Source organism: Pristis pectinata, chromosome 1 (assembly GCF_009764475.1).
Source record: "Pristis pectinata isolate sPriPec2 chromosome 1, sPriPec2.1.pri, whole genome shotgun sequence".
Lineage (NCBI taxonomy): Eukaryota > Metazoa > Chordata > Chondrichthyes > Rhinopristiformes > Pristidae > Pristis > Pristis pectinata.
The window spans coordinates 5,045,260-5,069,892 of NC_067405.1; the positions used below are offsets into that span (position 1 = coordinate 5,045,260).

Sequence of the window (24,633 nt, forward strand, 5' to 3'; positions counted from 1 at the left end):
TCCATTGTGATGTCTGGCCCTGGATACAACAATCCAGCAAGTGTTTATAAAGGTTGAGGAGCTTCCTTTTGTAGACTAGACCTCAATAACGGAGCAGTCCACACACATACCTCAAATGGCCTTTTGGTCTTCAGAAGTTTGAAGAGATTTGGTATGTCACTAAAGGCTCTTGCAAATTTCTATTGATATATGGTGGAGAGCATTCTGACTGGTTGCATCACCACCTGGTATGGAGGCTCCAATGCACAGGATCGCAAGAGGCTGCAGAGGGTTGTAGACTCAGCCAGCTCCATCACGGGCACAACCCACCCCACCATCGAGGACACCTTCAATAAGCGGTGACTCAAGAAAGTGGCATCCATTACCAAGGACCCTCACTATCCGGGACATGCCCTCTTCTTGTTACTACCATCAGGGAGGAGGTACAGGAGCCTGAAGACCCACACTCAATGATTCAGGAACAGCTTCTTCCCCTCCGTCATCAGATTTCTAAATGGTCCATGAACACCACCTCATTATTCCTTTTATTTTGCACTGTTTATTTATTTATTTTTGTAATTTATAGTAATTTTATGTCTTGCACTGTACTGCTGCCGCAAAACAACAGATTTCACGTCATATATGTCAGTGATAATAAACCTGATTCTGATCCTACACCTTCAGGATGTCACTCACTTCCTTTAAAACTGGTCAACGTTAATGGTGAATGGGTTCCAATTCAATGTGACAAAGACCCTTTCCTCAATCCCTTGCTCTGGGTTGTGGTAGTTGTATTGAACAACACACGCAAAATGCTGGAGGAACTCAGCGGGTCAGGCAGCATCTACGGAGGGAAATGGACAGTCGACGTTTCAGGTCGAGACCCTTGATTAGGGCTGGAAAGAAGGGGAGAAGCCACAATGGAATGGTGGGGGGAGAGGGAGGAGCACGAGCCGGCGGGCGATAAGTGAATCCAGGTGTGGGGGGGGGGGGGTTTGGGAATGAAGTGAGAAGCTAGGAGGTGATAGGAGGAAGAGGCAAAGGGCTGAAGAAGATGGAATCTGGTAGGAGAGGACAGGAGAGCATGGAATAAAGGGAAGGAGGTGGGGAATGAGAGGGAGGAAGGTGTGGGTGAGAGGACAGATCATGAGAGGAAAGAGAAGGGGTAAAAGAGCCAAAGGGAAAACAAAGATGGGGGTGTGGGAACAGATGGGAGTGGTTAGCCCTCAGTTAAAGAGAAATTGATGTTGATGCTGTCAGGTTGGAGACTACCAAGACGGAACTAGAGGTGTTGTTCCTCTAATCTGTGTCTAGCCTCAATCTGCGTCTAGGCTGTGGACAGACATGTCAGTGTGGGAATGGGAAGTGGAATTAAAATGGCTGGCCACCGGGAGATCCTCTCTGTTATGGCAGATGAAGCGGTCCCCCTATCTACATCCGGTCTCACCTATGCAGAGGAGACCACACCGGGAGCACCAGATGCAATAAATGACACCAAAATGTATTTGGTGCTTTTCAAAGCAATAAACCAACAGGAGAATGTCAGGTTCAGAAGTCACACTAATGGTCTCTTTTACCCAAAGACATTCTCCATTTCTAATCGCTCCTGCTCCCTAAATTTAATTGCTTCATCAAAGGTGGCCACATTTTTCAACATCCAAGGCCCTTCCTAAACCTCCCAACCCTCTCTCTATTCCTTAAAATCTCCTTCATTGACTGAACTTCTACTTGCCTCTCGTGTGGTTCTGTGTCGTAGATTATTTGATAAATGGTTGTGAAATATTTTGGAACATTTCAAGGTGCCTCACTGCCCCCTTCTCAAGGTGTGTAGGGATGGGCAATTGATGCTCACCTCGCATGTGATGCTCACTGCCTGAAAGATGAATGAACAAGAGGTTCTCTACAAATGCAACTGTACACGCATAAAACCCCAGAGAGGTTCAATGGCCATTTACTTCCATTGCTCATGAATCTGGGGGTTCTGAGTTCCCATTTTGTTGCCTTAGTGTCATTACAAGAGCCCTTTGTGTGAAGAGAGGCTCAGAGGAAACTTCCAGCTCCACATTTTACTTCAGTGAGTCCATTGTTCTTTGACAAGCTCTCCCCTCCTCTGTCCCCATGGCTCTGTACCGTTCCCCCGCCGGACTCACTGTCGGGGGAGGTGATGGAAGCGGATACAATAGTGAGGTTTAAGAAGCACTTAGAACCATAGAACACTACAGCACAGAAAACAGGCCATTTGGCCCTTCTAGTCTGTGCCAAAACTTTATTCCGCTAGTCCCATTTACCTGCACCCAGTCCATAACCCTCCAGACCTCTCCCGTCCATGTATCTATCCAATTTATTCTTAAAACACAAGTGTGAGCCCGCATTTAATACATCAGATGGCAGCTGGGAGTGACCACACTCCCACCACTTTCTGAGTGAAGAAGTTCCCCCTAATGTTCCCCCTAAACCTTTCCCCTTTCACCCTAAAGCCATGTCCTCTCGTACTTATCTCTCCTAATCTAGGTGGAAAGAGCCTACTCGCATTTACTCTGTCTATACCGTCATAATTTTGTAAACCTCTATCAGATCTCCCCTCATTCTTCTACGCTCCAAGGAATAAAGTCCTAACCTGTTCAATCTTTCCCTGTAACTCAACTCCTGAAGACCCGGCAACATGCTAGTAAATCTCCTCTGTACTCTTTCAATCTTACTGATATCCTTCCTATAGTTAGGTGACCAGAACTGCACAAAATACTCCAAATTTGGCCTCACCAATGACTTATACTGTTTAGACAGGCACATGAGCATACAGGGAATGGAGATGTAGAGACCACAAGCAGGCAGATGGAATTAGTTTAATTTGGCATCATAGTCGGCACAGGCATCATGGGCCAAAGGGCCTGTTCCTGTGCCGTACTGTTCTATGTTCTTCTTTGAGTTTTCATCCAATTCTTTTTTCCACAGATTTTTTTATATCCATTCAAGAGATGTGGGCTCCAGAGGCTGAGGCAGCATTTAATTGCCCATCCCTAGTTCCCCTTGAGAAGGTGGTGGTGAGCTGCCTTTTTGAACCGCTGCAGTCCTTGAGGTGTGGGTGTACACACGATGCTAACTCACCACCAGGAAGCAACTTCCCTTCCCAACTCTGGTTCCCTTCCCAGTTTGTCTCCTCTGATTAACTGTTCTCCTGCCAGTGGAAGAGAGTTTTCTTCCCACTCAAATCCACATAGCTCCCAATCTGAACCATATTATCTGCTCCAAGGGGAATAATCCCAGTTGCGCCAGTCCTTCAAGATAACCAATGCCCCTCAGCCATGAGACCTTTCTCATAAATTTTCTCCACAGTCCATCACAGCCCTTGACAACTAAACAACAGGAACACTCAAAAAGATGGATTCTCTTGTAACCTCCCCAACCAATGGTTGTTCTCTAATCCATGGGCCAAGCCCCCAACCTCTATATAGAGTATGACAGTTAAACAGTGAACTTGTACCACAGACCACACTATCCAACCTTGCCACCAACTCTACACCTCCTCCTCCCTCTCAGCAAGTTTGATCCAGAGGCAACTGCCCATCAGCTTTCCATGGGAGATAACCCCCTTGATCAGTTAGGGAAGTGGGCCGAGGAATGGCAAATGGATTTCAATACAGATAAGTGCGAGGTGATGCATTTTGGAAAGTCAAACCAGCGTAGGACTTGTACTATGAATGGCAGTGCAATGGAACAGAGGGACCTAGGAGTACAAGTGCATAGCTCATTGAAAGTGGCGTCACAGGTAGACAGGGTGGTGAAAAGGGCATTTAGCACACTGGCCTTCATCAGTCGGGGCGTAGAGTTGAGACGTTATGTTGCAGTTGTTTCAGTTGTTGGTGATGTTGCACTTGGAGCACTGTCTACAGTTTTGGTTGCCCTGTTGTAGAAAAGACATGGTTAAACTGGAAAGAGTGCAGAGAAGATTTACGAGGATGTTGTCAGGACTCGAGGGCATGAGTTACAGGGAGAGGTTGGCCAGGCTGTGTCTTTATTCCTTGGAACATAGGAGAATGAGGGGTGATCTTATAGAAGTGTTTAAAATTATGAGAGGCAGAGATAAGGTGGACAGTAACAGTCTTTTCCCCAGGGTAGGGGAGTCCAAAACTAGGGGGCGTAGGTTTAGGGTGAGAGGGGAAAGATTTAAAAGGGTCCCGAGGGTGGTGGGTATATGGAACGAGCTGCCAGAGGAAGTGGGTGAGGCAGATACAATGGTATCATTTAAGAAGCACTTGGATAGGTACACGGAGGGGCAGGGCTTGGAGGGATATGGGCCTAACACCGGAAATTAGGACTAGCTGGGTGTGCACTGTGGTCAGCATGGATTTGTTGGGCCAAAGGGCCTGTATCCATGCTGTATTTCTCTGGGACTCCATGGAATCCCCGGTTGAGTCTGTTCCTAAGGCTGCCAGCAGCACACCTCAACTCCCCACAATTCTCTCCATGCCCAGGGTCCTGCTGACAATTGCAGACCTCCTCACAGACCTCAGTACCAAACACAGAAACTTCCTAGTCTGATAGGGTGCAGTATTATGCAGAAATCGAATAATGGCCATCCAACGAGACCACGATCAACAGGTTTGGAGAATACCTAGACTAAGGATTAAGTGTAAACCAGAAGGTGGAAAAATGAGGAACTGACAAAAGCCTCAGGAAACCACAGGAGCAACCAATCCTAAGTGGTCGTGGAGAAACTTCGAGGTAGCAGCTTCCTACCTCCGCAACCTGCTCCAGAGCCTACACTTCCAACTTGGACCTTTTCATCATCCCCAGATGTAATTGTTGTGTCATTGATGGCTACAGTTTCAATCCCCTTGACCTAGCATTTACACACTCTCCCCAAACCATCCTGTCTCTCTCTCTCCCTCCCGATGCAGGGTTTCAACCTGAAACATCAACAGTGCCTCCCCCCCCCCCCCCCCACAACAGATGCTGCTCGACCTGCTGAGTTCCTCCAGCAGATTGTTTGTTGCTCCAGGTTCCAGCATCTGCAGTCTCTTGTATCTCTGTCTCTCTTGCTTCCCTAAAAACCACCTATTTAGCCAAGCTTCCACACATCTGACTGAACATCTCCCTGCATGATCCCATCTCAGGATTTATCTGATAATTCCTCTTATAACATGCCAGGGAGTGTTTCAAGATTCAGAATTAGGGGTCTTGTATATAAGATAGAGGCCAGGAGGAATTTCTTCTCTCAGTGGGGAAAGGGCTGTGGAAGTAGAGTTATTGATTAACCTCAAGGAAGAGAATGGCAGGTTCAATTCTGGCTGCTGTCTGTGAGTTTGTACGTTCTCCCCATGTCTCCGTGGGTTTCCTCCAGGTGCTCCGGTTTCCTCCCGCATTCCAAATAGTAACAAAACATACAGGTTAGGAAGTTGTGGGCATGCTATGTTGGTGCCGGAAGATATCTTTAGTAGTCACATGTACATCAAAACACACAGTGAAATGCATCTTTTGCAATAGAGTGTTCTGGGGGCAGCCCGCAAGTGTCGCCACACTTCCGGCGGCAACATAGCACGCCCACAACTTCCTAACCCGTATGTCTTTGGAATGTGGGTGGAAACCAGAGCACCCGGAGGAAACCCACGCAGACACAGGGATCCTTTTAAAGGGGCAAGTAATGTAAAAACTCAAACATTGACCCATCACGCCACACTTCTCCACAAAGCATCAAAGACAAAAGTTCAGAACAGAATATTTCATTAAAACAGTAAATAAATGTGTACACATGGTGTACTTTAAATTGTCCAATCATTTTCAAACATACAAGGAACTTTTCTATACATTCCCAGTTAAAGTGCTCCTGTATAAAATGTAGATGGAGAGACATTTTAATAAGTGTTATAATACTGATCAGACAGCCATCGCGAGCACGGTCTCCCAAATACGCCTCGGTTGGGTTAGTTTCCACACTTGCTTTCCAATCCTAGAAATGGGCAGCGAAGGTTTCGGGAGAGAAAATCGAAGAGCAGCAAGCAAAGGAAAAAACATGTAACATGGTTACACACAAGAATCACGCAGTGCCGATAAACAAGGGATGAATTAAACAAACATTAACAAGTAAAGGAATGAAAGCTTTACCTGCTGGAAAATAACTGCAGCTAGTCAGCCTGAATAAGCCTGGAATTCTGCGTCTGATAAAGAGAGGAAAGAGGGAGAGAGCGAGAGAGGCTGTGGTTCGAAATGCAACACACTAAGCTGTGCAACTTGTGTTTAAATTCTGCCACGATAATTTGTCACCTAGGTTGGTGCAGTGCAAGTTAGCAACTTAATAGAGAATAAACACAGCCCTGGCCATTCACACCCTGTGATCCAAAACGTGAAGGTATTTGGGGCTGATAAAGATGCTGTCAAACCCTCCCTGTGCAGGTCAAAGTAAAACATCATCCATGTTGTCCCATGAGGCATTCCCGGAGGAGGCACAGTATGGGTTAGATACAGAGTAAAGCTCCCTCTACACTGTCCCAGCGCACATTCCTGGAGGAAGGACAGTATGGGTTAGATACAGAGTAAAGCTCCCACTACACCGTCCCATGCACGGAAAGGATAGTATGGGTCAGACACAGAGTAAAACTGTGCATTACCCCAAATGACCCCCTTTATTCTACCAGTGAGGGACGCTGCACCCCCTATACATCATTCCCGAGTTCTCTCTCTGGGCACAGGACTAATAAATATCTAAGTGGGCTGGGTTCCCTTGAGTATTCTTCATCTCCCAGGCACAGGTCGTCCTGTTGGGTTCCGATCCTGTGAATGTGTCTGGTCTCCCAAATGCTCATGTGTATGTTGAACATAAGTTGGACTTCCGTTGGCCGGGGAGGAGCTGTACTAGGGGTGGGGTTTGGAATTCATGCAAGGACATGACAGGCAGAAGACAAGTATGTTCCATTTTAAGCCAACCTGCGCCTTGTGACTGTGCAGACACAAGAGATGGCAGATGCTGGAAATCTGGAGCAACACACAAAGGAGCTGGAGGAACTCAGCGGGTCAGGCAGCATCTGTGGAGGGAAATGGACAGTCGACATTTCGCGTTGAGACCCTTCACGCCCTGTCCTACATCAGGTCCAGATGAACGTCGACTGTCCATTTCCCTCCATAGATGCTGCCTGACCCTGTGAAATCCTCAGGCTTCATTCTGTGTTTCCTTGTGACTGTGTCAGGATTGGGTGTATTGTTGGTTTTGAGATCAAGCTCCACTTTTAGAGTGTGACCTGGGGTGTAAATCACCATCCCGGACACGATAGGCTGGATGCTCACCATCCGCACCGTTAAAGTATTTATGCTTTGAAAATCCAGTGTACCAGTCAAAAACATAGCCGGCAGCAAGTCAATCAAGGAGTGTTAATCCATACAAATTCACAAAACCCCGAGAGAGGGAGGGAGAGAAAGGGAGGGAAGGAGGGGGAGAGAGAGAGAGGGAGAGAGAGAGAGAGAGAGAGAGAGGGAGGGAGGGAGGGAGGGAGGGAGGGAGGGAGAAGCAGCAAAGGCCTATTCACTTCATATACCCATTTCTCAGCCCCAATATAAGGCTTTGGCATTGTGAGTTTGAGCAGGGGAAGGGGAGCAGGTGAGGAGTTGGATAGAGATGGAGTTAAGGGTTAGGGGAAGGCAGTCAACATGAGTTGGACCACGGCCAACACTCAGCTGATGAGACACTTCCACCGACTCTTTTTCTTCTCTGCTTCCTCCTCAGCAGAGGACTGAGGCACCTCAGCCGTGCCCCCATGACCCCCGACTTCCTTGGTCCGGCTCGTGCCCCTGGGGCCGGCACTGTTCACTGTTCCCACGGGGCCCCTGCCCCCAGGCACTCTCCCCTCCTCTGCCACCACACGGGCGCGGTCTCTTCCCCTCCCTCTGCTCCCACCTGCTCCTCGCCCCTGGGCTTCCATCTCGGAGAGGCTGTAGGCCATCGCCAGCTGGAGATCCTCATCTTCCTCGTCCTCCTCCTCAAAACCGTAGCTGGGCTGGGGGTGCGCTGCTCTCGACGGCTCGCCCTGAAGTTGTTGCTGCTCCCGCTTGCTCAGCTCCAGAGCAAGAGCCATCTGGTCTTCCACACCTGGACAGGACGGACCAACAGTGAACAGCAACATCTGCCCACAAAGCCCCAGCGTCAGGGCCGGATCCCACCCAACGCACTGCACACAAGCCACATCCTCAACACGTCCCATCCCTTGGCCACAACCCTCCAGCCCCACCTTCTCACGCTATGAGCCATCACCTACAACCCTCTCCCTGTCAGAATGCCCACCCACAGGACAGGATAGAGACCCACCACAGAACACAATTCCTGCCCACTTACCGAGCAATCCACTGACCCCACCGAGAAACCACAGAACAGTACAGTGCAGGAACAGGCCCTTCAACCCACCACGTCTGTGCCAAACATGATGCCAAATTAAACCAGATCTCTTCTGCCTGCACATGATCCATACCCCTCCATTCCCTGCATATTCATGTGTCTAACAGCCTCTTAAATGCCTCTATCGTATCTGCTTCCACCACTCCCCCCAGCAGTCAGTTCCAGGCACCTACCGCTCCCTGTGTAAAAAGCTTGCCCCACACATCTCCTTTAAACTTTCCCCCTCTCACCTTAAATGTCCTCTAGTACTTGACATTTCTACCCTGGGAAAAAGATTCATGTCTATCCTATCTATGCCTCGCATAATCTTATAAACTTCTATCACGTCTTCCCTCAGTCTCCGAGGCTTCAGAGAAAACAACCCAAGTTTGTCCAACCTCCCCTTATAGCTCATAACCTCTAATCCAGGCAGCATCCTGGTAAACCTCTTCTGCACTCTCTCCAAAGCCTTTCCATCCTTCCTGCATTGGGGCGACCATGTTACCCCACACCCAGATCAACAAACCTCATTCCCATCTTGTCCACTGGTGCCCCACAAGGCTGCGTCCTCAGCCCTCTACTCTACTCCTTATACCCTCATGACTATGTTGGCAGATCCTGCTCTACCTCCATCTACAAGTTTGCAGATGATACCACCATTATAGGCTGTATCTCAAATAATGATGAGTCAGAGCACAGCAAGGAGATAGAGAGCTTAGTGGAATGGTGTCATGACAACAACCTTGTCCTCTGTCAACAAAACAAAAGAGCTGGTCATTGACTTAGGAAAGGGAACGGTGTACATGCACCTGTCTACATCAATGGTACTGAGGTCGAGAGGGTTGAGAGCTTCAAGTTCCTGGGAGTGAACATCACCAACAGCCTATCCTGGTCAAATCACGTAGATGCCATGGCCAAGAAAGCTCACCAGCGCCTCTACTTCCTCAGGAGGCTAAAGAAATTTGGTTTGTCCCCTTTGACTCTCACCAACTTTTATTGATTCACCATAGAAAGCATCCTATCTGGATGTATCATGGCTTGATATGGCAACTGCTCTGCCCAGGACCGCAAGAAACTGCAGAGAGTTGTGGACACTGCCCAGTGCATCACATACACCAACCTCCCCTCCTTGGACTGTCTTTACCTCTCGCTGTCTTGGTGAAGCGAGCAGCATAATCAAAGACCCCACCCACCCGGGACATTCTCTCTTCTCTCCTCTTCCATCAGGTAGAAGATACAGAAGCCTGAGGGCACGTACCACCAGACTGAAGGACAGCTTCTACCCCACTGTGATAAGACTACTGAACAGTTCCCTTATACGATGAGATGGACTATGACCTCACGATCTACCTTGTTGTGACCTCACACCTTATTGCACTGCACTTTCTCTGTAGCTGTGACACTTTACTCTGTACTGTTATTGTTTTTACCTGTACTACCTCAATGCACTCTGTACTAACTCAATGTAACTGCACTGTGTAATGAATTGACCTGCACTATCGGTTTGCAAGACAAGTTTTTCACTGCACCTCGGTACAAGTGACAATAATAAACCAATACCAATACCCACGTGGAGCTGTCCAGCCCTCAGGCGCTGACTGCCACATGTGGATTTGTCAGTCCTGCCTCCCACAGGCACCCATCTCTACTCAAAGATCCTACATTTTGCCTTCTAGATGTTTGTATATTAACATGGATCCTGGCAGGAGGGTCAGTGACCAGAGGACACCAATATAGAAGGTTCAGCTAAAGAAATGGGGTGGGCTGGGTGGAATGAGGATTAGATTCTCCTGAAAGGGTGACAGAAGCAGATTTGATAAGAACTTTCAAAAGGAAACTGGATAAACACTTAAAAGGGAACAATTAGCAAGGCTTTAGGGAAAAGAGCAGGGAATGTAAATCCAATTGGATGGTTCCTTCAAAGAGTAGGCATCAGCAGGATGGGACGAACAGCCTCCCTCCGCGGCACATCTTTCTGATTACCCCTCACTATGGAAGCAGCTGTTGCTACTGGAGTACTTCTCTCCACTTTGGCCATGAGGATGCAATGTAAAGCCCCTTTCACCATGAGCAGTGGATGCACTTGGACTCACAACTCCAACCCAATCCCCTGTGTTGGATACATGGTGCGAATGGGAGGGGTGGGTGGTGGGGGTTGTGGATCAGCATGTTAGTTAGATCCTACATTGGACTCACTAGCCACCTCAGAATGCCCAGGCAGTAACAAATCATCCTTGACCCCAAAGGGAAAACCTGAGAACAAGAAGGAACTTGTTACAAACTCATCCCACTGCTTGATTCAAACTTGAGCAGTTTTGAAAGGGGAGTGATGTGCAAGTCAATAACTTGAGATTGCTGGATGCTTTAAATAGCATAAACAACCTAAAAGCAGGGTCAAAGAGTAGGTTTCAAAACACATTTAGAGCAGAGAGGGGTGTGGAGGTATAGGATACAAAAGCCTGAAAGCACATACCACCAGGCTCAAGGTCAGCTTCTATCCTACCGTTGTAAGGCTATTGAACAGTTCCCTAGTACAATAAATTGGACTCTTGACCTCACAATCTATCTCGTTATGACCTTGCACCTTATTGTCTCCTTGCACTAGTAGCTGTGACACTTTACTCTGCATTCTGTATTGTTTTACCTTGTACTAACTCAATGCACTGTGTAATGAATTGATCTGTATGAACAGTATGCAAGAGAAGTTTTTTTTTACTGTACCTTGGTACAAGTTACAATAATAAACCAATTTACCAATTTAGGGAGGGAGTTCCAAAGCTCGGGGTCCAGGGAGCTGCCAGTGGTGATGCACCAGAGACGAAAATTTGAAACAGTCAGGCTTGGAGATTCCCGTAAAAGGTAGAAGCACCACCACAAACTGGTGGAGATCGAGAAGGACATGAGGAACAGTTCCATTCACTCACAACATTCATCACTGAAGGGTGGCCGTATAAATGTGAAAGATTATCCTTCAGTCATTCACAGAAGCCATCACCAAGCTGTGTAATCATTTCCATGGAGAACAGTACAAGGAATGTAGTTGTGGTTGTTGGAGGTCAATCATCCCAGCCCCATGATATCACTGCAGGAGTTCCTCGGAGCAGTGACCCAGGCCCAACCATCTCCAGTGGGTTCATCAATGATCTTCCGTTAATCATAAGGTCAGAAACAGAAATGTCTCTGATCGTATTGATCCTCATTGTGGGGATGGTTGAACAATGATCAACTCATTCACAACTCCTCAGCAAATGAAGCTGTCCATGTCTGCCTGTAGCAAGACCCGGACAACATTCAGACATGAGATGATAAGTGGTGGCTAACAATTGTGTCGTAAAGTGCCAGGAAAGATCCAGTCACCAACATCAGGAATGGGGGCAGTGCACACGCTCCCATCAATGGTGATGAGGTCAAGAGGGTTGAGAGCTTCACGTACCTAGGAGTGAGCATCAACAATAGCCTGCCCTGGTCCAACCACGTGGACAGCATGGACAAGAAAGCTCTCCAGTGCCTCTACTTTCTCAGGAGGCTAAAGAAATTCAGCATGTTCCTGTTGACCCTCACCAATTTTTATAGATGCACCATAGAAAGTATCCTATCTGGATGCATCGCAGCTTGGTTGAGACCACAAGAAACTGCAGAGAATTGTGGACACAGCTCAGCACATCACAGAAACCAGCCTCCCCTCCATGGACTCTTGTCTACACTTCTTGCTGCCTCAGTAAAGCAGCAACATAATCAAAGACCACACCCACCCAGTCATCCTCTCTTCTCCCCTCTCCCATCGGGTAGAATATACAAAAGCCTGAAAGCACGTACCACCAAGCTCAAGGACAGCTTCTATCCTGCTGTTATAAGACTATTGAACAATAAGATGGACTCTTGACCTCACATCTACCTTGTTATGGCCTTGTACCTTATTGTCTGCCTGCACTTTCTCTGTAACTGTAACACTTTATTCTGCATTCTGTTATTGCTTTTCCCTTGTACTACCTCAAGGCACTGTTGTAATGAAATCATTAAAACAGAGGTTTTCACTGTACCTCAGTACATGTGACAATAATAAACCAATTTACCAATCTCCAACAAGGGAGAGTCTAACTAGCTACCTTTGACATTTGACAGGCACGGTAGTGTAGCGGTTAGTGTAACGCTTTACAGCGTCAGTGACCCGGGTTCAATTCTGGCCGCTGTCTGTAAGGAGTTTGTATGTTCTCCCCGTGTCTGCATGGATTTCCTCCGGGTGTTCCGGTTTCCTCCCACATTCCAAAGACGTACGGGTTAGGATGCTGTGGGCGTGCTATGTTGGCACCAGAAGCGTGGCGACACTTGCAGGCTGCCCCCAGAACACTCTACGCAAGAGATGCATTTCACTGTTTGTTTCGATGTACATGTTACTAATAAAGATATCTTATCTTATCAATGGCATAACAGTTGCTGAGCTTCCAGTCATAAATGTGCCAGGGTCACTAGTTAACTGGGCCAGCCACATATATATGGTGACTAGAGGTGTAGGTCAGAAGCTGGGCATCCTGCAGGCAAGAGACTCTCCATATGACACTGTAATGTCTTCTCACAGTCTATAGGGCACGAGTCAGGAGCATGATGAAATATTCTCCACTTACCTGGATGAGCACAGCTCAACACCATCCAGAACAAAGCAACCTATTTAATTGGTACCACATCTACCAGCTTAAACCACCGTACAGTAGCACAGTAGCAGTGCCGATCATCTACAGAACGCACTGCAGTTACTCATCCAGGCTACCCCAACTGCACTGCCCAAACCTGTGACATCTGTCACAAAGTAGGAGGAGAGCTGCAGGCATGAGGGAACACCACCCCTTGCATTTTCCAAACTGGACACCAACCTGACTTCTCATCACCGGTTCCAAATCCCGGAGCTCCCTACCAAACAGCAGTGCCAGAGCACCTTCATCACAAGGCTGGTAGAGATTCAAGAAGGTGACTCACCACCACCGTTGAGAGTATGGCAGTATACTGGTTAAGTAGCTATCTTGGGCCCAATCCATCGATGCAATCACGAAGAAGGCACGCCAGTGGCTCTACATTAGGCGTTTGAGGAGATTTGGTACGTCATCAAAGACTCTTGCAAATTTCTACAGATGTACAGTGGAGAGCATTCTGACTGGCTGCATCACCACCTGGTACAGAGGCTCCAATGGGCAGGATCACAAGAGGCTGCAGAGGGTTGTAGACTCAGCCAGCTCCATCACGGGCACAACCCTCCCCACCATTGAGGACATCTTCAAAAGGCAGTGCCTCAAGAAGGCGGCATCCATCACTAAGGACCCTCACCACCCAGTTCATGTTACTACCATTAGGGGAGGGGGTACAGGAGCCTGAAGACCAAACTCAATGATTCAGGCACAGCTTCTTCCCCTCTGCCATCAGATTTCTGAACGGTCCATGAACCCATGAACACTACCTTGTTATTCCTCTTTTGCACCATTTATATATTTTTCTAACTTATATTCTTATGTCTTTATGTCTTGCACTGTACTGCTGCCACAAAACAATACATTTCATGACATCTGTCAGTGATTATAAACCTCAGTATTCTGGACCAGTGACACACAGCAAGTTTAGATCCCACCATTGCAGATGAATTACAGGAATTAAATAGCCATGAAGTTATAAATGTAAAGCTTGCTTCAGTAATGGTAACTAAAAATACCCACCCATCGGGTTCACTAATGCTTTTCATGGAATAAAACCAGGCAAGGATTTCTGTGCAGAACGACATCCAGAGCCAGTGGCTTTAGTAAAGGAAAAAAAGATGCAGTGCTCAAAGTATTCTCCATACCCCAAGGCTTAAGAGTCAGGTGCTGAGTGACTAACTCATACTCTAGCGAGGGGCTTTCTAGTGACCAAACAAACTAAATTTAGTCTATTCCAGATCCCCTGATGTATGGTCCCTCCCTAGACGAGAGACCGCAGATGCTGGAATCTGGAGCAACAAACAAAACGCTGGAGGAACTCAGCGGGTCAGGCAGCATCTGCGGAGGGAAATGGACCGTCGACGTTTCAGGTCGAGATCCTTCATCTGGGCTGAAAGATAGAGGGGAGATGAGGGCATTGGTTTATTATTGTCACTTGTACCGAGGCACCGGAGCGTGGCAACTCATTGCAAGCTGCTCTCTGCAGATCTATTCATTACTTTTACTATAATCATTCTACTCTATTAAATTCTATGTCGCTGGGTATTACTAATAACATTCTTTGGTCTGGAGCGTTGCGAAGAGGGAGACCATCCTCCCACTGGTTCCTCTCCCCCACTACTCCCACCTCCCTCCCTTTACTCCATGATCCACTTTCCTCTCCCTATCAAATTCCGTCATCTTCTGCCCTTTGTCCCTTCCATCTATCACCTCCCAGCTTCTGTCACTATTCCCACTTATCCCTCCCTCACCTGCTGTAAGTTAAATTAGCCAAAAGTCATTTCTGATTCCTCCTTAGTATGTAACACAAAATGGTGGTTGTAAGACAAAATGGTGTCAGCTTGGAACGTGGGAACGTTTTGAGAACTTACGGGAGCACTGACACACAGCCTTGAGAGCAGGTAAGGATGACCAACATGTCTTCCTTCAGACCTGCTGTCTCTGGTTCTAAGTTATGCATCTAGGCTGAAGGTCACAAGTGATTAGAAGGTATAGGCTGGTACCACTATGGAATGGAAAAGCACTGGGGTGAAAGTTATGTTAAGTTTTTGAAGGGTATAAAAAGGGGCACCTTCTTTGTACAAATCGGAATCTTCCCTTAGGCTGGGTCGCGACTGCTGCTGAGAAACAGAGAGAAGATGTGTGAAAGGCTATTGGACACCTGAGGTTCCCTCCAGCATTATATAGATCGGTTCATTGATTGGTTGATAAGTATTATTTTGCTTCCTTCTGTATTTTATTTTCTTCTTCCTTTCTGTATTTTATTCTTTATACTCTTGACCTCACAATCTACCTTGTTATGACCTTGCACCTTATTGTCTAGCTGCAATGCACTTCCCTGTAGCTGTGGACACTTTGCTCTGTATTCTGTTATTGTTTTTACCCTGTACTGCCTCAATGCACTGTGTAATGAATTGACCTGTACGATCGGTATGCAAGACAAGTCCTTCACTGTACCTCGGTACAAGTGACATAATAAACCAATACCAATATAGCTCCAATAAAGTAGCTTCTATAGTACTTAACACATGTATAGTACCTTCTTTGTTTGTGAATATCTCTTGATGGTGAATCAGGAAAGAACAAGGAACAAACTTTAAAATATTTTCATTACACCTGCCCATCACCCCCCCCTCACCTGGATCCACCTATCACCTGCCAGCTCTTGCTCCACCCCTTCCCTGCCCCTCTTTACACCGGCCATCACCCCTCTATCTTTCAGTCCAGACGAAGGGTCTCAGACCAAAGCGTCGACTGTCCATTTCCATCCAATAGATGCTGCCTGACCTGCTGAGTTCCTCCAGCTTTCTGTGCGTTGCCCCTTCTGGCTGGCAATTCAGGTGGTGGAAACAGCCTAAGACCAGAATTTTCCCTAAAACCAGCTGGTTCCATTGAGAATAAACAAGGCTTGGGGGGTGGGGCGAGGGAAGGTGAGTCTTTATTTCTACAATATAATTATTCAGGATTCTTGCATGTAATGCAGAATATCTCTAATCAAAGTTCCTAATCGCTGGTGTGGTCTATCCTTCCAGTCTCGCTGCCATTGGCTTCCCACTGATCTCTTCACTAGCTCTTCCCCAGGATTCCCTGTTGCTCCCGTCGTGTTGGCCTCACATGGTCTACTCTCTCATGAGCCTCCTATCTTGCTTACCGTTGACTCGAACCGATTTCAGCTGTCCATCTTCTTCAATTTCCACTGTCTCTTTGCCATTCTCCACAATCCTACAGTGGGTCAAAAACACATGGGTTATTCTTTGGAGATGGAAATTAATTGAGGCAAGAGGAAAATAAGTGCTCCCAGAGCAGGGACAACACAAGGTTAGATATAGTGTAAAGCTCCCCCCCTTCCACACTGTCCCACCAAATAGTCCCAGGGCAGGCCCTTCAGCCCACGATGTTGTGCCGACATTTTATCCTGCTCTAGGATCTATCTGACCCTTCCTTCCCACATAGCCCTCTCCTTCTCTATCATTCATGTAACTATCTAAGAGACTCTTAAATGTCCCTAATGTATCTGCCCCCACAACCTCTGCCAGCAGTGCGTTCCACACGCCCACCACTCTCTGTGTAAAAAAACTTGCCTCTGACATCCCCCTTATACCCTCCTCCAATCACCTTAAAATTATTCATGTTAGCCATTTTTGCCCTGGGAAAAAGTCTCTGACTGTCCACTCGATCAATGCCTCTTATTATCTTGTACACCTCTAACTTAATGTCAGCAAAGCAAAAGATCTGGTCATTGACTTCAGGAAGTGAGGTGGAGCACACGCCCTTGTCTGTATCAAAAGTGCTGAGGTGGAGATGGTTCCTAGGTGTAAACATCACTAATAGTTTGTCCTGGTCCAAGTACATAGATGCTATGGCCAAGAAAGCTCACCAGCATCTCTACTTCCTCAGAAGGCTAATGAAATGCAGCATGTCCCCATTGACCCTCACCAATTTTTATGGATACACCACTGAAAGCATCTTATCCAGTTGTATCACAGCTTGGTACGGCAACTGCTCTGCCCAAGACCACAAGAAATTACAGAGTATTGTGGACACAGCTCAGCACATCACGGAAACCAGCCTTCCCTCCATGGACTCTGTCTACACTTCTTGCCGCCTCAGTAAAACAGCCAGCATAATCAAAGACCCCACCCACCCCGGACATTCTCTCTTCTTGCCCCTCCCATCGGGCAGAAGATACAAAAGCTTGGAAACACACACCACCAAGCTCAAGGACAGCTTCTATCCCGCTATTAAAAGACTCTTGAATGGACCTGTTGAACCCTTGACCTCACAATCTACCTTAGCATGGCCCTTGCACCTTATTGTCTACCTGTACTGCACTTTTTCTGTAACCATAAAACACTATATTCTGCATTCTGTCACTGCTTTTCCCTTTGTACTACCTCATGTACTTACATTATGAAATGATCTGTATGGATGACTTGTAAAACTAAGTTTTTCGCTGTATCTCAGTACATGTGCCAACTCCAAAGACAGCAAGAATTAGAGACAGAGTAAAACTTCCTCTACACCTTCTAATCAAATAGTTCTAGGGCAGGGACAGCACGGGTAAGCTCCAACTGTACTCTCATTTAAGTTAGGTTTTGTCTATGAAGTCTACGTAGACATGATTGTCTACGGAGTCTCTGTGGGTGGAGGTTAGGAACAGGAAGGGGTTGATAACGGTGCTGGGCGTTTTTTTATAGGCCGCCCAATAAGTGACAGGGTTATTGAGGAGCAGATAGGGAAGCAGATCCTGGAAAGGTGTGAGAATAACAGAGTTGTTGTGATGGGGGATTTTAATTTCCCAAACATCGATTGGCATCTCCAGACAGTGAGGGGTTTAGATGGGGTGGAGTTTGTTAGGTGTGTTCAGGAAGGGTTCTTGACAGTATGTAGAACGACCTACAAGAGGAGAGGCTGTGCTTGATTTGATATTGGGAAATGAACCTGGTCAGGTGTCAGATCTCTCAGTGGGTGAACATTTTGGTGATATTGATCATAATTCTATCTCCTTTACGTTAGCATTAGAGAGGGATAGGAACAGACAGACTAGAAAGGCGTTTACTTGGAGTAAAGGGAATTATGAGGCTCTCAGGCAGGAAATTGGAAAATTAAATTGGGAACAGATGTTCTCTGGGAAAAGTACGGAAGATATGTGGCAAATGTTCAGGGGGTATTTGTGTGGAGTTCCGCATAGACATGTTCCGATGAGACAGGGGAGTCATGATAGGATACAGGAAACGTGGTGTACGAAGGCTATAATAAATCTAGTCAAAAGGAAAAGAAAAGCATACAAAAGGTACAGAGAGCTAGGTAATGTGAGAGATCTGGCTAAAAGGAAGGAGCTTAAGAAAGAGATTAGGAGAGCCAGAAGGGGACATGAGAAGGCCTTGGCAGGCAGGATTAAGGAAAACCCCAAGGCGTTCTACAAGTATGTGAAGAGTAAGAGGATGAGATGCGAAAGGATAGGGCCTATCAAGTGCAGCAGTGGGAAAGTGTGTAAGAATCCGGAAGAAATAGCGGAGATACTTAATGAATACTTTACATCAGTATTCACCATGGAAAAAGATCTGGGGGATTGTAGTTGGGACTTGCAGTGGCCTGAAAAGCTTGGGCATGTAGATATTAGAAAAGAGGTGGTGCTGAAACTTTTGTAAAGCATCAAGTTAGATAAGTTGCCGGGACCGGATGAGATGTACCCTAGGTTGCAGTGGGAGCCGAGGGAGGAGATTGTGGAACCTCCGACGATGATCTTTGTGTCGTCCATGGAGACGGGAGAGGTTCTGGAAGATTGGAGGGTTGCGGATCTTGTTCTCTTATTCAAGAAGGGGAGTAGGGATAGCCCAGGAAATTATAGACCAGTGAGTCTTACCTCAGTGGTTGGTAAGCTGATGGAGAAGATCCTGAGAGGCAGGATTTATGAATATTTGGAGAGGTATAATATGATTAGGAATAGTCAGCATGGCTTTGTTAAGGGCAGGTCCTGCCTTACGAGCCTGATTGAATTTTTTGAGGATGTGACTAAGCACATCGATGAAGGGAGAGCAGTAGATGTAGTGTATATGGATTTCAGCAAGGTGTTTGATAAGGTACCCCATGCGAGACTTATGGAGAAGGTGAGGAGACATGGGATCCAAGGGGACATTGCAGTGTGGATCCAGAACTGGCTGGCCCACAGAAGGCAAAGAGTGGTTGTTGAAGGGTCGTATTCTGCATGGAGGTCGGTGACCAGCGGTGTACCTCAGGGATCTGTACTGGGACCCTTACTGTTTGTGATTTTTATAAATGACCTGGATGAGGAAGTGGAGGGGTGGGTTAGCAAGTTTGCGGATGACATGAAGGTTGGGGGAGTTGTGGATAGTTTGGAGGGCTGTCAGAGGTTACAGAGGGATATAGATAGGATACAGATGCAGTTCAACCCAGATAAGTGTGAAGTGGTTCATTTTGGTAGGTCAAATATGTTGGCGGAATATAGTATTAATGGTAGGACTCTTGGCAGTGTGGAGGATCAGAGGGATCTTGGGGTCCGGGTCCATAGGACGCTCAAAGTGGCAGCGCAGGTTGACTGTGTGGTTAAGAAGGCATATGGTGTATTGTCCTTCATCAATCGGGGAATTGAATTTAGGAGCCGTGAGGTATTGTTGCAGCTATATAGGTCCCTTGTCAGACCCCACTGTGCTGTTCTGGTCGCCTCACTACAGGAAAGATGTGGAAGCCATAAAGGGGGTACAGAGGAGATTTACAAGGATGTTGCCTGAGATGCGGAGCATGCCTTATGAAAGCAGGTTGAAGGAACTCGGCCTTTTCTCCTTAGAGAGACGGAGGATGAGGGGGGACCTGATAGAGGTGTATAAGATGATGACAGGTATTGATCGGGTAGATAGACGCTTTTCCCCAGGGCTGAATTGGTGGCCACAAGAGGATATAGGTTTAAGGTGCTGGGGATTAGATATAGAGGAGATGTCAGGGGTAAGTTTTTTTACTCAGGGAGTGTTGAGTGTGTGGAATGGGCTGCCAGAAATGGTGGTGGAGGCTGATATGATAGGATCTTTCAAGAGACTGTTAGATCGGTATATGGAGCTGAGTAAAATAGAGGGCTATGGGTAAGCCTAGTAATTTCTAGGGTAGGGACATGTTCAGCACAGCTTTGTGGGCCGAAGGGCCTGAATTGTGCTGTAATTGTTCTATGTTCTACGGTTGCGAGTTCAATCCCCACTTCAGAAACTAGAGAACCAAATGCACCCTGATACTCGCAGTACTGAGTGCTGTACTGTCACTCCAAGCCTTCATCCAGAGCACATGCTGAACTAAGGTTGCAACTGCACTCCCGAAAGGACAAAAGGGATCCTGTGGGCCATAGCAGAAAAGATGTGCACAGCAAGATTCCACAAAAGCAACAAAACCTTGGCCACACAAGAGACTGCAGATACTGGAATCTGGAGCAACAAACAATCTGCCAGACGAACTCAGCGGGTCAGGCAGCGTCTGTGGAGGGGGGAAGGAATCGTCGACATCTCAGGTCGAAACCCTGCATCGATAATCCGTTTCCTCTCACAGATGCTGCTCGATCCGCTGAGTCCCTCCTGCAGATCGTTTGTAACGTTGGGCCAGATGTTCAGTTTTAATGCTGGTCAATAGATAAATACCCACTGGAACACTGCTGTTCTTTGAAATAATGGTTCATGGGATAGAGGTTTATAAAATTATGATAGGCATAGATAGAGCAGATAGAGATATTTTCCCCGAGGGTGAAAATGTCAAATACTAGAGGGCAAAGGTTTAAGGTGAGAGAGGAATGTGCCTGGAACATGCAGCCAGGGGAATTTGTGGAAGCGGATATGACAGCAACATTTAACAGGAACAGGCAGGGGATGGAGGGGTATACACTACGTGCAGGCAGATGGAATTAGCACACGCAAGGTCCGCAGAATCATAGATGACCCTTCTCATCCCTCCCACGACCTATTTGTCCCACTGCCGTCTGGCAAGTGGTACTGGAGCGTCCGGGCCAGAATTACTAGACTGTACAATAGATTTTTCCCCAGGCTGTCAGGCTCCTGAATACCCTGGAAGCAGTTTCAGACAAATGCCACATCAAAAGCCTTGGTTTGCACAACGGTGTACAAGAACTTTGGCTGCTGCTGACCATGTTTATACAATTAGTGCAACACACTGAGTTCTGTATTTTCTTCGTCCAACTCAGTTTTGCACTAATTTTGTATTCTGTATATACTGTTTTTTGCACTATATGTTCTTGCACAATTTTTTTGTCTGCGTTTATTGTATGTCCTCTGTTCTATGTATGTCCTCTGTTGTGAGAGTCTGGGGGAAATGACATTTCATTCCTTCATGTGTTTTACAGCACGTGGGTGACTGACAATAACGTATAACTTGAACTTGAAATTAGCTCCATGGTCGAGACAGACATCATGTGCCGAAGGATCTGTTTCTGCGCTGTACTGTTCTATGTTTCAGGTCAAAGAAAAACAAAAGGAGAAAAGATGCTTGTTAAACTTCAGGGAGGGTGGAGGGCAGAGGCATTGTCCCTGATAAAGTAAAGCCAGGGAGACCAGCAGCTGCAAGCAAAGTCATCTGGTCAATGGGTGAGTGGGAGCAGATAAAGAGCAAGAACATAGACAAAGAACACAAGAGTACACTAGAGGAACAACACCTGGGTAGTCTACAACCCTATGGTGTGATCTGCAGTCTCTTGTGTCTCCATAGACATTAGAACGTAGGAGTTGTGAAGAGCAGAGCAGGAAGATGTTCTCAGCAGGTCACTCTTCCCACAGATGCAGCCTAACCTGCTGAATACATCCAGCATTTTCTGTTTTTATTTCCTGATTTCCAGCATCTGCAGCTTCACTTTGATGTTCAACAAACAGTTGACGCCAGATTGATTGCTGTGAAGGCGCATTTGTCATACAAGAGATTAAGCTGACAAGGTCCCTTCAGAATGCTCGGAATCTCATCCTGGATACTCACTTTCTGGTGGTTACACGTTTGCCATTGACGATCTTCGTGGAGGTCGAGACTGATCGGAAACTGCCCATTCCACCCCCGCCAATGTTGGTGGAGAACGATGAGAACTCTGCCAACAGTAAAGGGTACTCATTAATTCGGAGAAAGGAGACAGAGAGTAACAGGCAACTTAACAACTGAATGAAACACAGGACCAGAGGGTGACCATTCAGCCCCTCTAACCTGTGCCACCATTTACTTAGATCACTACATAGAATCATAGAACAGTACAGCGCAGGAACAGGCCCTTCAGCCCACCATGTCTGTGCTGACCACATCAATCTAACTAATCCCATCTGCCTGAACATGATCCATATCCCTCCATTCCCTGCATATTCATGTGCCTGTCTAGATTTCTCTTAAACGTTACTGTCATATCTGCTTCCACCACTTCCCCCGGCAGCGCATTCCAGGCACCCACCACCTCTCTGTGTTTAAAAAAATTTGCTTTGTAAATCTGTTTTAAACTTTCCCCCTCTCACCTTAAAGCTACGTCTTCTGGTGTTTGACATTTCCACTCTGGGAAAAAGACTCTATCTACCATATATATGTTTCTCAAAACTTTATAAACTTCTATCAGGTCTTCCCTCAGCCTCCGACACTCCAAAGAAAACAACACAATTTTGTCCAACCTCTCCTTACAGCACATACCCTCTAATCCAGGCAGTATCCTGATAAACCTCTTCTGCACACTCTCTAAAGCCTTGACATCCTTCCTGTAGTAAGGCAACCAGAACTGCACACAATACTCCAAGTGCAGCCAAGCCAAAGTTTTATACAACTGCATCATGACTTCCTGACTCTTGTGCTCTCTGCCCCAGCAATGAAGCCAAGTATGTCATACACCTTCTTTACCACTCTATCTACTTGCGTTCCCACTCTCAGAGACTTGGACCCCAAGGTCGCTCTGTACATAAATGCTGTTAAGGGTCCTGCCATTAACTGTTTACTTTAAACTACAAGATACCAAATATAGTATGAGGCGCTGCCTCAAGAAGGCAACATCTATCATCAAAGATCCCCACCATCTGGGCTATGCCATCTTCTTGCAGCTACCATCGGGCAGGAGGTACAGAAGCCTGAAGTCCCACACCACCAGGTTCAGGAACAGCTACTTCCCTTCAACCATTCGGTTCTTGAACCAACCTGCACAACCTTAATCACTACCTCAGTATAGCAACACTATGACCACATTGCACTACAATAGACTTTTTTTTTGCTCTACTTGTATCCCTTCTTGTACATTTTGTATAATTTATGTTTTTCTTATCAATGTCGTGTGCTACATACCTGTGATGCTGCTGCAAGAAAGTTTTTCATTGCACCTGTGCACACATGTACTTGTGCATAGTACTTATATAGACTTTGACCTTGACTCCATGTCATAGAATTATAGATCACATCACATCTACAGCAGAGAAAACAGCCATTTGGCCCAAAAGTTTCATGCTATGCTCATGCTTCACACAAGCTCTCACTCCCTAAGAGCATGACCTTCCTTCATTCTACGTTCACATCTCCTGTTACCTCAAACACTCCCAGTGGAAGCAAATTTCATGTTTTGGCTACACTCTGGTTAAAGATTTTATTCTGCCCCTTTCTCAGACCCGAAATGGAGGCAACCAGACAAACTCTTCATTTTATTGATATAACTACCTGAACCATTCTCTCCACACCTTCTCCCAAAGAAAGAGTTCCTTCGGGCTCAGCTGCCACTCAGAAGCGACCTGAGGCAGGCTACTTAACCACGTGGAGAGAAACGAGGGGAGGCATTCAGTCCTTTGTGGTTGGTCTACCAATCAATGAGACTGAGGCCAACTGGAACCTTAGCACAACTTTGCTACACTCATCCAAGTGTTGAGCTACATTTTCTCAAACAGATGTAGAAATTATAGCTGCCTCTGCACTCCATGAGCAATCAACACTGACTGTGGGAGACTGCTCCAACCTTCTATTACCTTCTGCATGACGATGTGTTTTCTAACCTCTCCCTGAACATGCTGGCTCCAGTCTTAAGGTAATCTCCCTATATCCTAAGTTCCACAACAACAAAAGCACCTTTCCTCAACCAATTCCTTACCAACTCCAAAAGAAAATACAATCCACGTTGCAGGGATTGCAAACCTAATTTCGGTAATCTTCTAATTTAACCCTTGGAGTCTGGTAAAATCCTGCATTGTACTCCGGGAAATCAGAATCAGATTTATTATCAATGACTTACATGATGTGAAATTTATTGTTTTGTGGCAGCTGTACAGTGCAAAGACATAAAACTACAAAAATAAAAAAAGTGCAAAAAAAAAGGAATAATAGTGTTCATGGACCGCTCAAAAATTTGATGGCAGAGGGGAAGAAGCTGTTTCTGAAATGTTGAGTATGGGTCTTCAGACTCCTGTACCTCCTCCTTGATGGTAGTTGTGAAGGTCAGGACATACCTTTCAGAAGCTTTACAAAACTCTGGTTAGGCCACATTTAGAGTATTGCATTCAATTCTGGTTGACTCATTACAGGAAGGATGTGGAGGCTTTGGAGAGGGTGCAGAGGAGGTTTACCAGGATGCTGCCTGGTTTGGAGGACATGTGCTATGAGGAGAGGTTGGAC

The 24,633-nt window shown here is 46.5% G+C and overlaps 1 protein-coding gene across 5 annotated transcripts in view; it reads right to left on the reverse strand.

Moving 5' to 3' along the window:
* Positions 1–2,909: 2,909 nt before the first annotated feature.
* Positions 2,910–24,633, reverse strand: part of dnajb2 (DnaJ heat shock protein family (Hsp40) member B2) — a 45,073-nt gene continuing 23,349 nt past the window's right edge. For 2 of the 5 annotated variants that reach the window (XM_052014733.1, XM_052014743.1), the window contains exons 7-9: positions 21,997–22,102; positions 16,169–16,239; positions 5,615–8,056 (exon numbers count right to left, since the gene is read on the reverse strand). In XM_052014733.1, the coding sequence (XP_051870693.1) occupies positions 7,641–8,056; positions 16,169–16,239; positions 21,997–22,102 (593 nt within the window). In that variant the 3' untranslated portion in view covers positions 5,615–7,640. Of the gene's footprint in view, positions 3,881–5,614; positions 8,057–16,168; positions 16,240–21,996; positions 22,103–24,633 lie in introns of those variants that run through there. The other 3 variants (XM_052014763.1, XM_052014756.1, XR_007956247.1) reach the window with 3 other exon arrangements.